The 16,919-nt window shown below is 45.3% G+C and overlaps 1 protein-coding gene across 4 annotated transcripts in view; it reads right to left on the reverse strand.

The window, feature by feature from the left end:
* The window catches only part of TRPM8 (transient receptor potential cation channel subfamily M member 8), a 134,663-nt gene that overhangs the window by 69,720 nt on the left and 48,024 nt on the right, over positions 1-16,919 (reverse strand). For all 4 annotated transcript variants that reach the window (XR_008998131.1, XR_005033032.2, XR_005033033.2 and 1 more), the window contains exons 4-6: positions 10,667-10,823; positions 9,572-9,749; positions 8,429-8,601 (exon numbers count right to left, since the gene is read on the reverse strand). Coding sequence is in view for 1 of the 4 variants with exons in the window: in XM_036927211.2 (XP_036783106.1) it covers positions 8,429-8,601; positions 9,572-9,749; positions 10,667-10,823 (508 nt within the window). In the remaining 3 variants the exon portion in view is untranslated. The remainder of the gene's footprint in view (positions 1-8,428; positions 8,602-9,571; positions 9,750-10,666; positions 10,824-16,919) is intronic.

The following is a 16,919-nucleotide window of genomic DNA, read 5'->3' on the forward strand; positions in this document are numbered from 1 at the left end:
CTTGTTTCCTTCTGGGTAGGGATTACATGTTGTTTAAGGAGGTCTCAAATCACTAGAAATGCTGTTCTCAAACTTTTACACTTGATGCAAAATCCCCTATGTCTACTACATTTCAAACATGAAATGTGCGTTGATTACTTTTTACATGGGCTCACGGGAAACTCTGGAGGTTGGGGGGAGGTTCACAGCCCCCTGAATGCCAAATTAACCAGGGACCTCTGCTTTGATTTAGATTCTGATTCCTGAGAGTGTGGCCAGGCAATAAAAATACAGTAGCCGAGGCTTGAGGCCCCTGGGGACAGACTCGGGTCACGGTTATAAAGAATGGAGAGATCCAAGATGGCAGCATGAGTAGAGCAGTGGAAATCTCCTCCCAAAACCACATATATTTATGAAAATATAACAAAGACAACTCTTCCTAGAAGAGAGACCAGAATACACAGGACAACAGCCAGACCACATCCACACCTGTGAGAACCCAGCACCTCACAAAGGGGGTGAGATACAAGCCCCAGGCCCGCGGGAGCCGAGCGCCCCTCCCCCCAGCTCCCGGCGGGAGGAGAGCAGGCAGAGCGGGAGGGAGACGGAGCCCAGGACTGCCGAGCACCCAGCCCCAGCCATCCGGGCCAGAGCGCAGACACAGTGCGTGTGCGGGAGGGCCCTGGATACTAGGGAAACAGGGTAGCAGGACCGGTGAGCGGGTCCCCACAGCCAGCACCCCAGGGACAAAGAAAAGCAAGTGCTTTTTAGAAGTCTTAAAGGGACAGGTACCCCAAAACCAGACGGAAGCATCCTGGGACACTTACTCCAGCAGCAGGGAATCTGGGGAACTCTGGGCACGCTAACCCCCTGGGCAGCAGGGAGCACGGAGGTCCCTCACAGAGATAAATAGCCTCCCAGCAGCTCCCCCCCCAATGCGACTCCACCACTTTGGAGCAGCTGCCCGAGCCAGGCCACGCCCACAGCAAAGCGGAGATAAACTCCATAGCAGCCGGGCAGGAAGCAGAAACCCTGTCTGCGCGCAGCTGCGCAGCACAAGCCACTAGAAGCCGCTGTTCTCCCAGGAGAGGAGGGCCACAAACCAACAAGAAGGGAAGTCCTTCCAGCCGTCACTCGTCCCAGCTCTGCAAACTATTCCTATCACCATGAAAAGGCAAAGCTACAGGCAGACAAAGATCACAGAGACAACACCAGAGAAGGAGACAGACCTAACCAGTCTTCCTGACAAAGAATTCAAAATAAGAATCATAAACATGCTGACAGAGATGCAGAGAAATATGCAAGAGAAATGGGATGAAGTCCGGAGGGAGATCACAGATGCCAGAAAGGAGATCGCAGAAATGAAACAAACTCTGGAAGGGTTTATAAGCAGGATGGATAGGATGCAAGAGGCCATTGATGGAATTGAAACCAGAGAACAGGAACGCATAGAAGCTGACATAGAGAGAGACAAAAGGATCTCCAGGAATGAAACAATATTAAGAGAACTGTGTGACCAATCCAAAAGGAACAATATCTGTATTATAGGGGTACCAGAAGAAGAAGAGAGAGAGAAAGGGATAGAAAGTGTCTTTGAAGAAATAATTGCTGAAAACTTCCACAAACTGGGGGAGGAAATAATCGAACAGACCATGGAAATACACAGAACTCCCAAAAGAAAGGCTCCAAGGAGGATAACACCAAGACACATAATAATTAAAATGGCAAAGATCAAGGACAAGGAAAGAGTTTTAAAGGCAGCTAGAGAGAAAAAGGTCACCTATAAAGGAAAACCCATCAGGCTATCATCAGACTTCTCAACAGAAACCTTACAGGCCAGAAGAGAATGGCATGATATATTTAATACAATGAAACAGAAGGGCCTTGAACCAAGGATACTGTATCCAGCATGACTATCATTCAAATATGACAGTGGGATTAAACAATTCCCAGACAAGCAAAAGCTGAGGGAATTTGCCTCCCACAAACCACCTCTACAGGGCATCTTACAGGGACTGCTCTAGATGGGAGCACTCCTAGAAAGAGCACAGAACAAAACACCCAACATATGAAGAATGGAAGAGGAGGAATAAGAAGGGAGAGAAGAAAAGAATCTCCAGACAGTGTATATAACAGCTCAATAAGCGAGCTAAGTTAGGCAGTAAGATACTAAAGAGGCTAACCTTGAACCTTTGGTAACCACGAATTTAAAGCCTGCAATGGCAATAAGTACATGTCTTTCAATAGTCACCCAAAATGTAAATGGACTTAATGCACCAATCAAAAGACACAGAGTAATAGAATGGATAATAAAGCAAGACCCATCTATATGCTGCTTACAAGAAACTCACCTCAAACCCAAAGACATGCACAGACTAAAAGTCAAGGGATGGAAAAACATATTTCAGGCAAACAACAGAGAGAAGAAAGCAGGGGTTGCAGTACTAATATCAGACAAAATAGACTTCAAAACAAAGAAATTAATGAGAGATAAAGAAGGACACTACATAATGATAAAGGGCTCAGTCCAACAAGAGGATATAACCATTCTAAATACATATGCACCCAACACAGGAGCAACAGCATATGTGAAACAAATACTAACAGAACTAAAGGGGGAAATAGACTGCAATGCATTCATTCTAGGAGACTTCAACACACCACTCACCCCAAAAGATAGATCCACCGGGCAGAAAATAAGTAAGGACACGGAGGCACTGAACAACACAGTAGAACAGATGGACCTAATAGACATCTATAGAACTCTACATCCAAAAGCAACAGGATATACATTCTTCTCAAGTGCACATGGAGCATTCTCCAGAATAGACCACATAATAGCCCACAAAAAGAGCCTCAGTAAATTCCAAAATATTGAAACTCTACTAACCAACTTTTCAGACCACAAAGGTATAAAACTAGAAATAAATTCTACAAAGAAAACAAAAAGGCTCACAAACACATGGAGGCTTAACAACATGCTCCTAAATAATCAATGGATCAGTGAACAAATTAAAATAGAGATCAAGGAATATATGGAAACACATGACAACAACACAAAGCCCCAACTTCTGTGGGACGCAGCGAAAGCAGTCTTAAGAAGAAAGTATATAGCGATCAAGGCACACTTAAAGAAGGAAGAACAATCCCAAATGAATGGTCTAATGTCACAATTATCGAAACTGGAAAAAGAAGAACAAATGAGGCCTAAAGTCAGCAGAAGGAGGGACATAATAAAGATCAGAAAAGAAATAAACAAAATTGAGAAGAATAAAACAATAGCAAAAATCAATGAAACCAAGAGCTGGTTCTTTGAGAAAATAAACAAAATAGATAAGCCTCTAGCCAAACTTATTAAGAGAAAAAGAAAATCAACACACATCAACAGAATCAGAAATGAGAATGAAAAAATCATGACAGACTCCACAGAAATACAAAGAATTATTAAAGACTACTATGAAAACCTATATGATAACAAGCTGGAAAACCTAGAAGAAATGGACAACTTCCTAGAAAAATACAACCTTCCAAGACTGACCAAGGAAGAAACACAAAAGTTAAACAAACCAATTACGAGCAAAGAAATTGAAACAGTAATCAAAAAACTACCCAAGAGCAAAACCCCCGGGCCAGACGGATTTACCTCAGAATTTTATCAGACACACAGAGAAGACATAATACCTATTCTCTTTAAAGTTTTCCAAAAAATAAAAGAGGAGGGAATACTCCCAAACTCATTCTATGAAGCCAACATCACCCTAATACCAAAACCAGGCAAAGACCCCACCAAAAAAGAAAATTACAGACCAATATTCCTGATGAACGTAGATGCAAAAATACTCAATAAAATATTAGCAAACCGAATTCAAAAATATATCAAAAGGATCATACACCATGACCAAGTGGGATTCATCCCAGGGATGCAAGGATGGTACAATATTCGAAAATCCATCAACATCATCCACCACATCAACAAAAAGAAGGACAAAAACCACATGATCATCTCCATAGATGCTGAAAAAGCATTCAACAAAATTCAACATCCATTTATGATAAAAACTCTCAGCAAAATGGGTATAGAGGGCAAGTACCTCAACATAATAAAGGCCATTTATGATAAACCCACAGCCAACATCATACTGAACAGCAAGAAGCTGAAAGCTTTTCCTCTGAGATCGGGAACTAGACAGGGATGCCCACTCTCTCCACTGTTATTTAACATAGTACTGGAGGTCCTAGCCATGGCAATCAGACAAAACAAAGAAATACAAGGAATCCAGATTGGTAAAGAAGAAGTTAAACTGTCACTATTTGCAGATGACATGATATTGTACATAAAAAACCCTAAAGACTCCACCCCAAAACTACTAGAACTGATATCGGAATACAGCAAAGTTGCAAGATACAAAATTAACACACAGAAATCTGTGGCTTTCCTATACACTAACAATGAACCAATAGAAGGAGAAATCAGGAAAACAACTCCATTCACAATTGCATCAAAAAGAATAAAATACCTAGGAATAAACCTAACCAAAGAAGTGAAAGACCTATACACTGAAAACTACAAGTCACTCTTAAGAGAAATTAAAGGGGACACTAACAAATGGAAACTCATCCCATGCTCGTGGCTAGGAAGAATTAATATTGTCAAAATGGCCATCCTGCCCAAAGCAATATACAGATTTGATGCAATCCCTATCAAATTACCAGCACCATTCTTCAATGAACTGGAACAAATAATTCAAAAATTCATATGGAAACACCAAAGACCCCGAATAGCCAAAGCAATCCTGAGAAAGAAGAATAAAGTGGGGGAGGATCTCACTCCCCAACTTCAAGCTCTACTACAAAGCCACAGTAATCAAGACAATTTGGTACTGGCACAAGAACAGAGCCACAGACCAGTGGAACAGATTAGAGACTCCAGACATTAACCCAAACATATATGGTCAATTAATATTTGATAAAGGAGCCATGGACATACAATGGGGAAATGACAGTCTCTTCAACAGATGGTGCTGGCAAAACTGGACAGCTACATGTAAGAGAATGAAACTGGACCATTGTCTAACCCCATACATAAAAGTAAAATAAAAATAGATGAGGGACGTGAATGTAAGTCATGAGACCATAAAACTCTTAGAAAAAAACATAGGCAAAAATCTCTTAGACATAAACATGAGTGACCTCTTCTTGAACACATCTCCCCGGGCAAGGAAAACAAAAGCAAAAATGAACAAGTGGGACTATATTAAGCTGAAAAGCTTCTGTACAGCAAAAGACACCATCAATAGAACAAAAAGGTATCCTACAGTATGGGAGAATATATTTGTAAATGACAGATCCGATACAGGCTCAACGTCCAAAATATATAAAGAGCTCACCCACCTCAACAAACAAAAAACAAATAATCCAATTAAAAAATGGGCAGAGGAATTGAACAGACAGTTCTCCAAAAAAGAAATTCAGATGGCCAACAGACACATGAAAAGATGCTCCACATCGCTAATTATCAGAGAAATGCAAATTAAAACCACAATGAGGTATCACCTCACACCAGTAAGGATGGCTACCATCCAAAAGACAAACAACAACAAATGTTGAAATGTTGGTGAGGTTGTGGGGAAAGGGGAACACTCCTACACTGCTGGTGGGAATGTAAATTAGTTCAACCATTGTGGAAAGCAGTATGGAGGTTCCTCTAAATGCTCAAAATAGAAATACCATTTGACCCAGGAATTCCACTCCTAGGAATTTACCCTAAGAATGCAGCACTCAAGTTTGAAAAAGACAGATGCACCCCCATGTTTATTGCAGCACTATTTACAATAGCCAAGAATTGGAAGCAACCTAAGTGTCCATCAGTAGATGAATGGATAAAGAAGATGTGGTACATATACACAATGGAATGTTATTCAGCCATAAGAAGAAAACAAATCCTACCATTTGCAACAACATGGATGGAGCTAGAGGGTATTATGCTCAGTGAAATAAGCCAAGCAGAGAAAGAGAAATACCAAATGATTTCACTCATCTGTGGAGTATAAGAACAAGGGAAAAACTGAAGGAACAAAACAGCAGCAGAATCACAGAACCCAAGAATGGACTAACAGGTACCAAAGGGAAAGGGACTGGGGAAGATGGGTGGGTAGGGAGGGATAAGTGGGGGGAAGAAGAAAGAGGGTATTATGATTAGCACGCATAATGGGGGGTGGGAGAAAGGGGAGGGCTGTACAACACAGAGAAGACAAGTAGTGATTCTACAACATTTTGCTATGCTGATGGACAGTGACTGTAATGGGGTTTGGGTGGGGGGACCTGGTATAGGGGAGAGCCTAGTAAACATAATGTTCTTCATGTAATTGTAGATTAATGATAACAAAAAAAAAGATAGAGTGAAAGAAAAGGGGGATTACTCCCTGATAGGATAAAACTAACTGCAAATCAATGATTAATGCATGCTTTACAAATCCTTAATTTTCATCATTTAAAGGGTGTCAGATGACCAGCTATGGAAGTACATTTTTCTGATAATATTCCTTTCTCTTAAAAAAAAAAGCAGTTCCTGTGTGGTGACCTCCAAGAAGTTCTTCACAATGGTATAAAGGTCATATCAAAGTGTGGGCAAAGGGTTTGTTTGTGTTTATACAGAAGATCACAGCCTAATTTGGCTACCCTTAAAACGAATTAAGATACGATATGAAGAACTTCCAACATCAACATCCTCTGGAAGAGTCATTCCAGAAGATGATCATCAAAAAACTTCAACAAAGATCCTGGCGCTGTTGCAGTTGTAGCTGCATTCATCCCACGGTTTCATGGACTTGTCATTGGAATGAAGAAGGAGATATCTAAGCTGGCCTGTGCATACAGTAAAACAACAAATTTGACTGGATCTATACTGTTGGAACTCAACCAAGAATTAGGAGAAGTGCAAGTTGCTGCGCTCCAAAATCATGCGACTATAGACTATCTACGGTTAAAAGAACATATGGGATGTGAACAGTTCCCAGGAATGTGTTGTTTTAATTTGTCTGATTTTTCTCAAACTATTCAAATTCAGTTAGACAATATCCATCATATCATTGATAAGTTTTCACAAATGCCTAGGGTGCCTAACTGGTTTTCTTGGTTTCACTGGATATGGCTGGTAATTGTAGGTCTGCTTTTGTTATGTAGCTGTATTCATATTATGTTAATGTGTGCATGCAATTTAATTAGTAGTTTAAAACCTATACATGCTTATGTTACTCTACAAGAAGATATGTCAAAGAAATAATCAATCTTCCCATGTTTTCTTCCGCCTGCTACTTCTATAGCTTTTATTCTTCCTTCCTAATTACAACCCTTTAGTAGAATTCGTGCCTCATATAGAAATTACCAAGTATGATAATTCTTCCAAGTGGTAAAGATACCTCAAGACAAATGCTGGGCATAGAAGCCACAGGGCATAAATATGCAAAGAAGTAAAAAGCTAACCTTTTCAAAGAATATTTCTTCTCGCTCACTTACCAACTTTTCATTTCCCTGTATGGCCCCGGAAGATGACTGGTTAGCCAGAGACGGGTAAGATTCCTCAAGGGAGGAACAACCTAAGACAGGCACAGTCGCAGGGGGGCCATCAGGTGAGAAATTGGGGATCAACAGAGGTGAGGCTTAGAACCTCACCCCCCCCCATTTTGAGACAAATCTTCTGCATCCGTGGATGTTTTGTTGCCCTTGTCTAGCTTGGATTAATAATTAGTCTATAGGCACACACCTGATCATCTACATTTGCCCTCTTACAGCACTAAATTATGTTTTCTACCTTTATCTTGCATCTACCTACCACTTCAGCATTTTATTAATAATAATAATAATAATAAGGGAGAAATGTGGGATCCACATATAAATCAAGTATAAAAATCAAACGAATAATCATATTTGACCTGATTGTTTTAGTTCATGATGCATGATCAAAACTGAAAGTTTCTGTGATATGACTGCCCTTGCACTGTTCACCATGTAAGAACTTATTCACTATGTAAGTACTCGTTCACCATGTAAGAACTTGTTCATTATGCTTCAGAAGATTGGAGACTGTTGAGAATTAGGCCTGGGGTTGATTAATGATTGTGCATTGAGTCCCCTATACAGAATTTTATTGTTGTTAACAACCATTTGATCAATAAATATGAGAGATGCCCTCTCAAAAAAAAAAAAGAATGGAGAGCCTGACTCCACCATGATACTGCTAGGGATGAATTTTAGTGAAAACACATCCATTGGTAACTCCTTCCCAGTTCTTTGATTATGTCATCCTTGTTTCTAATTATCAGCCATGAAGATGCTCCTTCTAAGGCGGACTTCCCCATGAGCCGGCTCCACAGCACGCCTGTGTTCAGGCCAGAGCCCCAGGTCATGGTCTTTCTCCCATGTGACCTGCAGCCCTCCCACCCTGCCCTACCTCAGCATCACAATTCCTGATGAGTGTGTCCCGGTTGGAGACCATGCCCCAGGCTGCTATGCCGATGGCCACGATGTTCTCCTCCGAATTCCTGCTGATGGTGTTATCTCTCACCACCTCCCCGATGTACTTCATCAGGCCATAGTGGGTACCCCCAGTGAGGATCCAAGCACCTGCCAACAAGGAGGAAGAGCAAACACTCAGCTGGCTCAGAGTAAACTTCCATCCTGTGAGCACAGACCCCTAAAGACGCCCCAACCCCATGAGCACCAGGACACAGCACTGCCAGCCACACTCTGAATGAGCCTCACCTACAACCGGATGGAGAGGAAGAAGATCTCAGTGTTTCTAAGAGATCCTGGTTTAAAACAAAATACAGTTTCTGGGACCCCTCTAGATCTACATCATCAGGCTGTCCAGAAAGTGGGGTCACGGAATCTGCAACCTTAACCAGCCTCTCAGGTAAATCTTGCTTGGATAATAAATACCTGGCCTGGGCCTTTGAGGAAGTTAGACAGCACCCCGCTATGGCCAGCAGAGCGCTCTGCTCCCAGACCCCTACCTCGGTGGATTGGGGTGACCTTCCCTGCATGACCCTGGTGCCTATAATTTAACTTCACTTTATAATTACACAATTTTCCCCATTGGCATTTTAAGGTTTATAGTCCAGGACCTTCACAGTGTCAGGGGTTTTGCAGTTTTTATTTGGGGTTTTGCTTTCAAAATTGAAGTAAATAAAACCTACAAAATACTAGCATTACATAGTATTATAATAGCACATTTATATATAATATATATAATACAATATTTATATATGATATATATAATATATGTCTATAATTATAGATATAATATATATATATATTTTTATATTTTATAATAATAAAATCTAAATTGGACGTGACCCTGGTCTGATACGCTACCCAAGCAGGCACAAGCCTGAGGGACGGTCGCCAGCCTCTCTGTATCAGCTCCGGCCATGGAAGCCTCAGGAGTCCCAAGACAGCCCTCACCCTCAACCTCCAGAAAGTCCTTTTGTTCCTATGTGTCTCCACTCGGTAATTTCACCCCATATTCCGCAGGGACCGTCGGCAAACTCCCTGGACCCCCAGGGACGCTGGGGACGGCAGGGACAGTCCGCACCTTTGGACTGCGCGATGTAAATCAGGCGGCTGAAGATCTTGCGCATGCGCGGCTTCAGGGCGAAGTTTCTGGCGCAGCCGGTCACGGAGATGACCAGGTTGGGCGTCTTCAGGTGCCAGTGCTGGGTCAGCAGCTCGTACAGGGTTTCCGCGTCCGTGTCACAGGACAGTCGGATATACTGTGGGGAAGAGGGAAAGCGTCCGGCGCGGCACATGTCCCGACCTTCCCGGCTGGCCTGCTCCCGCGGGAGGGGGCGAGGGAAGCAGGATTGCAGCTCGGGAGGGTCCCCCTGTGGGCATGGGGGGAAAGCAGTGGGCCGGGGGTGTGGGTGCCCCTGAGGGCCACCCAAGCCTCCTCGAGAGCGTGGGAGGTTATCCTAAAAGCAGTAAGCCAACTGTAAGGTGCTGCCGGACAAGTGTCACACGCTGCGGAGTCCTCCAGCCTAGGGCTGACTCAGAGTGAGGGACAAGGCCGAGGAGCGGAGGGCTCTGGGGGGCACGAGATGGCTGCCCACCCCGGGGCAGAGGCCATGGGGAGACAGCAGTGCAGGAGCGGCCAGCTTCCAGGGCTGCAACCCCAGGGGCTCAGGGACTCGAGGAGATGAGGCCCACACTCCCCGCTGCCTGTGACTCTGCCCTTGAGACACAAGAGGATTTAAGGACACGCACTTCCCAATCATTAAGCGTTGCAAGACCCCATGTAAGGACGTGCAGTGTGGGTGCACACAGAGAAATGTCACCTTATTCAGAGCCACGTATATATTCTCAGGAATGCCATACACCAGACTAGCTGGACATTTCACAGAAGTGTTTATGGGCCTTTCCTACCGGTGAAGGTCGGTGTGGATGTTACCTGACTGCCCACAGTGTGGGTGGAGAAAGGCCTCTGGGTGATCAGCCAGTCACCATCAGTCCAGTTTTCCATTTGCACATACCTAATCACAGCTTTTTTACTTTTACAAGGTTTATCTTACTCTGCAATAGGTTTTGGATTGACTGCCCATTTCTCCCACCTCCACGCCATTGGACGGCTCAAGGTAACCCAAGCTGGGCAGGTACATGACTCAGCCAGTTGAAGTAGAAGACCATTGCTCACCTTCCCTTTCTTCCCCAGAGTCTCAAACTGAATATCCCCAAAGGCATCGGTTGGAAACTCCTTGGTGTGCTTCTTGTAATTCCATTTCTCGCTGTGGCTGGTCTGGGTGCCTTCTATGTGCTGGCTCCGGGCGTAGCCACACTTGCACACACTTTCCCTGAGCGAATGATATCCACAGGAAGGAACGGATTTCATTAAACCCACTGAATAGTCCACCACATTGTGAGAATGAACCACATGTTATTAGCTTAAACACAAAAGAGGCTTGACTATCAAATCTTATTTTCAGACTATTTTCATCATCTCGGTTGTTTAAAATCTATCTTGGTGTTTTATCCCTGTTGTTTACTGTCCGTCCACCCAAAGGCTGACTCTGTATGGAGATCAGGATATGAAGAGAGCAGACCTGCCCTCCCAGAGTCTGTCCTCTGCATGGGTAGCCATGAGGTTACTGCGGGATCGAGTCTCAGAAACCTGGAGACTATTCGTTTCCTCCATGATTCATAACATGCAGGAGCCCTGGGCTGGGTCTCCATGCTGTGGTACCAGCCCTGCCCATTTGCACAGCAAGTCAACACTCTTCTGAAGTGCAGTGCACCCTCCTTCCCATGGACGGTACTCTTGGGAGAGAGGCAGCCCCGGCGGGGGCCCAAAGCATCCCAGAGCTTCCTTTCCACACTGGACGTCAGCTGTTTGGGAGACTTTCGATAATATGGGCTAGCCAAGGACAAACTGTGCGGTAAATGAACACTATTTCTTCCCATTAAAAGTGCAACAGAATGAAATTTAACTGTTCAGTGACACATATGCATGATAGACAATCAGAAGTGGATGAAGATGGGCAGTAAGTGGTAAGCCTCTTCTCTTTCTCCTTCCCAGGATACTATTCAACAAACAGGGATTGAAATCTGTTCTGAGCCAGACCTGAGCTGAGCTCCATGACATCCAGAAATTAGTGGGATGGGATTCCTGCCCTCCCGTTGTTTGCAATCTCTTGAGAATGGCCAAGGACAATACCTGGGAGGTTGCAGCGAGGACCAAAGGAGCACCTTTTATCCCAGCGCAATCGCTCTCCTGCCAGGTCTGCTAAGAGGCGTGGGTATGATGCAAAGCATCCAGCGGAGTCTGGCACGTGGCACATGCTCTGTCAATGGCTTTCAGGTTCTGCTGGTGCCATACATGCAAATCAAGGAGCAGCAAAGGCAGTGGCAACAGAAAAGAAGCAAAAGTGTGGGGAAAAAAATCTACTAACATATGCCTTGACTATCTGGTTCCTCTGTCAAGGGCTGTGTTGCATCCTGAGGGGCATGGTCTCCAAAGAGATGAAAGGCCATGTGGCGCCAGCAGCTCTCCCCGTGAGGCACTGCTCACCTGCTCCCAGTTCTTCCTCCATGTCCCACCCACTTGCATCTCCCTGTTCTTTCTCCCATCAGTATTTGGACAAGATCAGAGGGTGCTAAGAAGTCAAGGGGGCCATGGCCAGTGGAGAAAGAGAACAGAGAGTTCTGTCTCAGAAGGCTGGACAGTAACTGAGAGGCATGTTTGGCCCCTGAAACAGGCCAGAGGGGCAGAGCTCCCCTTTTTTCTGAGAGTAAAGGAGTAATGGAATAACATAGAGCCACCACCAGTGAGGACCAAACGTCCTGGCTTGCCCAAGACATCCCCATTTACACCTGTTGCCTAAGCCCCCACAGGATTGTGTCTCTGTCACTCTTAATCAGTGCCCCAGGTCTCACAATAAAATATGTAGTCACCCTAATCACTGACATGCTAGAAAAGGCAACCCTCCCCCTCCCCCCAGCAGATGTGGACCTCTGACCCCTAGCATACTTGTGCAGGACACAGCCTGGGCAACCATACATAGTGACCCTGTCACAAGGATACCATGTACAGACTGGGTCAGATAAAGGTATATGAACAGGAAATCTATTAGGGTTTGCTTCCAGCTGGCTCTGTTTATCTTATATTGTCTGTTCCTGGAACATAAGGGCATTCAGCAAATATCCATTGAATGATGGAAGAATAAACATTTAAATGAATACATTAGTTGGTCTTCTTATAAACTGTTTTCATCCTTATCCATTCTCAGAGATTTTCGTAAAGTAAGCATGCTTCCAGAAGGTGGGCATAAGTGTACATAGATGTCATGGCCATTCTCAAGGCCTTCTCCACCGATGAGCTTACTTGACAGATGGCGAAAATGCAGAATCAATTCTAAACACACTTTTTTGTAGCAGATCACATTTCCACTTGACAAAATGATAATAGCAATATACTTTTCTCTGACAGCTTCTAAAAATACAATAGGAGGAGGAACTAGTCACCTGGTAAGCACATTTTTATGACTGCTCCAGAGGAAGATGGATTGTGACCAAGATTCTACTGCCCGGAAGCAATTGGCTTCAATTGTGTTACATGCAATGAGTTGCTCTGCTCATTGAGATCTTTGTGAATTACTGGAAGCCCAAGGTAACTGCCAAAGCCACACAATAAAGAGCTTTTACATTGAGGAACAGAAGTATCCTCACCAGCAACTCACTCTACTGCAGATGAGGCTGTGAACGGCCCATCAGCGTGGGGCCCTGCTGGAGACAACGCATTTGATGGGAGCCCGGAGAGACTTGCCCTGCCCCCCAGCCTCATCTATGCTCTTGGATGGACACGAGCCTGTTCGTATAACCAATGCTGCAGAAGTGTCCACAGATGAAGGGCCTGGAGGCAGGAAGTTAATCCAGGATTGACAGGAACCCCTTTCTTGGGATTTGGAGTTAGGGCCAAAAGAGCTGCTCCCCCGTCTCCAGGTCTAGGCTGGGACACAGGAGATCTGAGCAATACAACACAAGTGCATCTACGCAGAGGAAGAAGAAAGCAGGTGTGTGGGGAGCGGTGGAGACAGAAGGGAGACAGAGAAGACATCACGAGTCCCCACATGTTCCAGCCAGTTTCTCACCTTCCCAAGCACCTAGCCACTCCCGTCATTCAGGTTCTGTGTGGCAATCCTGTTTCCTTAAATCAACCCTTTTAGGTCATGCTAGCTCAAGTTCCTTGTAACCAAAAGTTTTAAATACAACAGAGTATGGAAACTATCTGTATTCAAAATATATGTCAGACTTTCAGTATGTTCTAGGGCTACAAAAATTGAGTGAGAGCCTGGATCCAACATCAAGCCTCCAGCAGCGATCTTGCCTCGTCTTCGGAACAGTTGTCTGGGGACCTCACAATCTCCTCTGTCCTTTCTCTTAGTCCCAGGGTGCTTCCAGAGGCAAGGCTGCTCGCCAACGGTCCCAGCGTCCTCCCCGCCAGGGTCCCGCTTGGCTTCCTCACCTCCCTCCTTAGCTGCTACCATCCCACCACCCCTTGGGGCTTTTCCACGCCCACCCAAGCCCATTGCAGGGAGGGGAGAGAAGTCCTTGTCCCACCTGTCCTGGCTACACCTGGAGACAGCTCTTGAGCCCTTTACCCTTCTAAGGGGAGAGGTGTGTCTCAGGTGACCAGGACCGAGACCATCTTGATGGTCTGTGGGCTGGTAGCCTTCCAAGCACCAACGTGCATGAACAGGTTTACAAATGGAGAAGAGGCCAAGGAAGGCATTAGGAGCACAGATACCTGGAGGAGGGACAGGGTGACAGAGGAGAGACATGGAGCAGAAAAGGGGTTATCAGGACTCTAGCTCTACCTCTCAGACCAAGCCTGAATCCTATACAGCTACACTGTCAGTAAGGCAGCCACTAGCCAAGTGTGGCTATTTAATTTTATATTTAAGTTACTAAAATTAATTCAGTTCCCTGGTTGCACTACCCACATTTCAAATGTTTGACAGCCACATGTGGCAAGTGACTACCGCGTTGGGCAGTGCAGGTACAGAACAGTTCTATCAAGGCTGAAGGCTCCACTGCTCGAGCAGCTATGGTGGAAGTGGAGCTCCTCCTTTCTACCTGGGACCCAGCAGGGCCAAGGCACTGAGAACTGAACAGCACAGCACAGATCTTGGACTTACTGCCTCAGAAGTGTCAGGAGGCAGCCCCCAAGCTGGGCAGCCATGTCTCAGAGGGCACCTGGCAGCAGGGGCAATAGTTGGGCATCCCTGCCCAGTGACCACTCAAGAAACAGATTTCCACAAGGGTTTAGTGGTAGTCTGGGCTTGGCACATAAGAGGGCAACCCCAGGGATTCCCTGGGGTGACTTTGGACAGCCCACATCAGCCAGAGCGGCAAGCAGCAGTAAAACTGGAGTCTCCACATTATAAGTCACCTCACTTGGTTCTCTTGCCTGATGGGTAATTTAGATGACCCCGAGTATTCCACTACCTATGGAGAGATAAAAATAATAAACATGGGGATGTTCAAAGAGTACAGAGTCTTGATCCTGGTCTACAACCTTGTGTCCCTCCTGAGATGGGAAGTGGAAGACTCTGAGGCGTCCCTGTCCTCTGCTTGTGTCGTTGAGGGCGGGGGTTGCTCACCACATAAAACTGCCCTTGTTTTGGGCCATATGGGGCTGTAATCAAACACTATAACGTAAACAGCTATGGGTTAACCCATCTTGCATCCATTTCTCCTTTGGCTGGTAAGAGCACCCTGATTTTCCTCTGTGGAATCACCCCTTCCCACACTGGGTCCATGTGGACACAACACCCAAGCCTTGCCAATCAACATGTCCCCCCTCCACCCCAGAGACTAGTTTAGAGGTGGCCACATGGCCCACACCAGGCCAATAAGAGCCACAAACATCAGCGCAGGACTTGAAGTGGAATTTCTAAGAATGAAGCCCTCTTTCCCTGACTAGTAAATGGTAAGCTGATGACATGTCAACCAAGGTATAGTTGCCATTCTGCCCACACTGGTGAACAGGCTGCCCTCCTAGAGAACAGCAGACACAGCAGGCATTGAGGCGGGGGGCATGGTGACACTACGCTCTGGATCTGGCTGTGCTTTGCAGCCACGAAGTCCCATCGTTGCCCTTTCACTCAAGCCAATTAGATTGCAGATCTACATCTCAGAAATTGCTGATGAAAAGGGTCTGCCTGAGGCAATTCTTAGAAAACAGGAGTAGGAGATAGAAAAACACACGACCTAGGAATCAGAATACCTGGGTCCATCCCTCATCAATTTCCCACTGGCCGTGTGACCTTGGGTAAAATACTGAATGTCACTGGGCCTCACATGCCTTTCTGTCCAGTGATAACAGCAGCTGCCCTGAAGGAGGGCTGTAGAGTTAGCAATCAAGTGTAAAGTCCCGTGACAGAGTAAATACCCAGGAAATGTTTTTGAATGAATGAATGAATCCAAGCTGGTTTTTCTACCAGCCAAACAAATGGCGTAACAGTAAAACCATTCACTGAAAAATGCAGGAAATAAATAGCTGACTCATGGAGTTTATGACTCATGATGAATAAATTTACACCAATGACAAAACAGAGAGTCTGTCTTTCTGATGTTCATTTTCTGCTTCACCCAAAGTAAGAAAACACATTTTTTACGAACCTATTATGCTCCGAGGCACTGGGGTAGGTATTTTATGTGTTATCCCATGGAATCTTCAACACAGCCCATGAGGTGTACTTTGCTAGCCTTTTAGGATAAGAGAATTTGGTTCAGAAAGGAAAATAATTGGCTCGAGGTCATGCAGTGAGCAAGCAGCAAGCTGGGATTGATCCGGGATGATTCTAAAGCTTCTGCCTTTGCTTATTACACCCTTCCTGTGCTCACTGCCTCCGATCAACCCAGGGGCATTGCTTTAATTATGAACCATAGCAGCAACTGCCCAACCAATAGCTACACTTCGTTCTATCCCCAGCAGGCAAAAGAGGAAAGGTGGAGACGGACAGATGAGAAGAGGGAAGAACTGAAATTGCTTCGGGAGGTCCGGGAGGGATCTCTCTGGGGGAACAGTCGGCAGTCATCCAACCACCGGCCCCTTCATTTGCTCGCACTCACTGAGGACTTCTGCACCGCAGCGCTGCGAGGGGTTGCTCCCCAGGGCTTTTGGAACTCTTGATGTTCCAAAGCATGACACTCGGAGGAGATGAACACCCGATTGGATGGGAAGGCCCAAAGTCAACGGCCTGAGGGAGGAGCCACCCAGATTGCACATGCGCACAGGCCTGGTGTCGCCTGCCAACCTCTATATAAGACAACAATCTTCATTGCCACGGCTACTCAGGTAGGCTACCAGGCTCATGGGAATACTGAAGGGGCGACGGCCTCTCTTGGAGCCTTGACCACCCACTGCCAAAGCTAAAAATATAAAACAA

Source organism: Manis pentadactyla, chromosome 6 (genome assembly GCF_030020395.1).
Source record: "Manis pentadactyla isolate mManPen7 chromosome 6, mManPen7.hap1, whole genome shotgun sequence".
In the NCBI taxonomy this organism is placed as follows: domain Eukaryota; kingdom Metazoa; phylum Chordata; class Mammalia; order Pholidota; family Manidae; genus Manis; species Manis pentadactyla.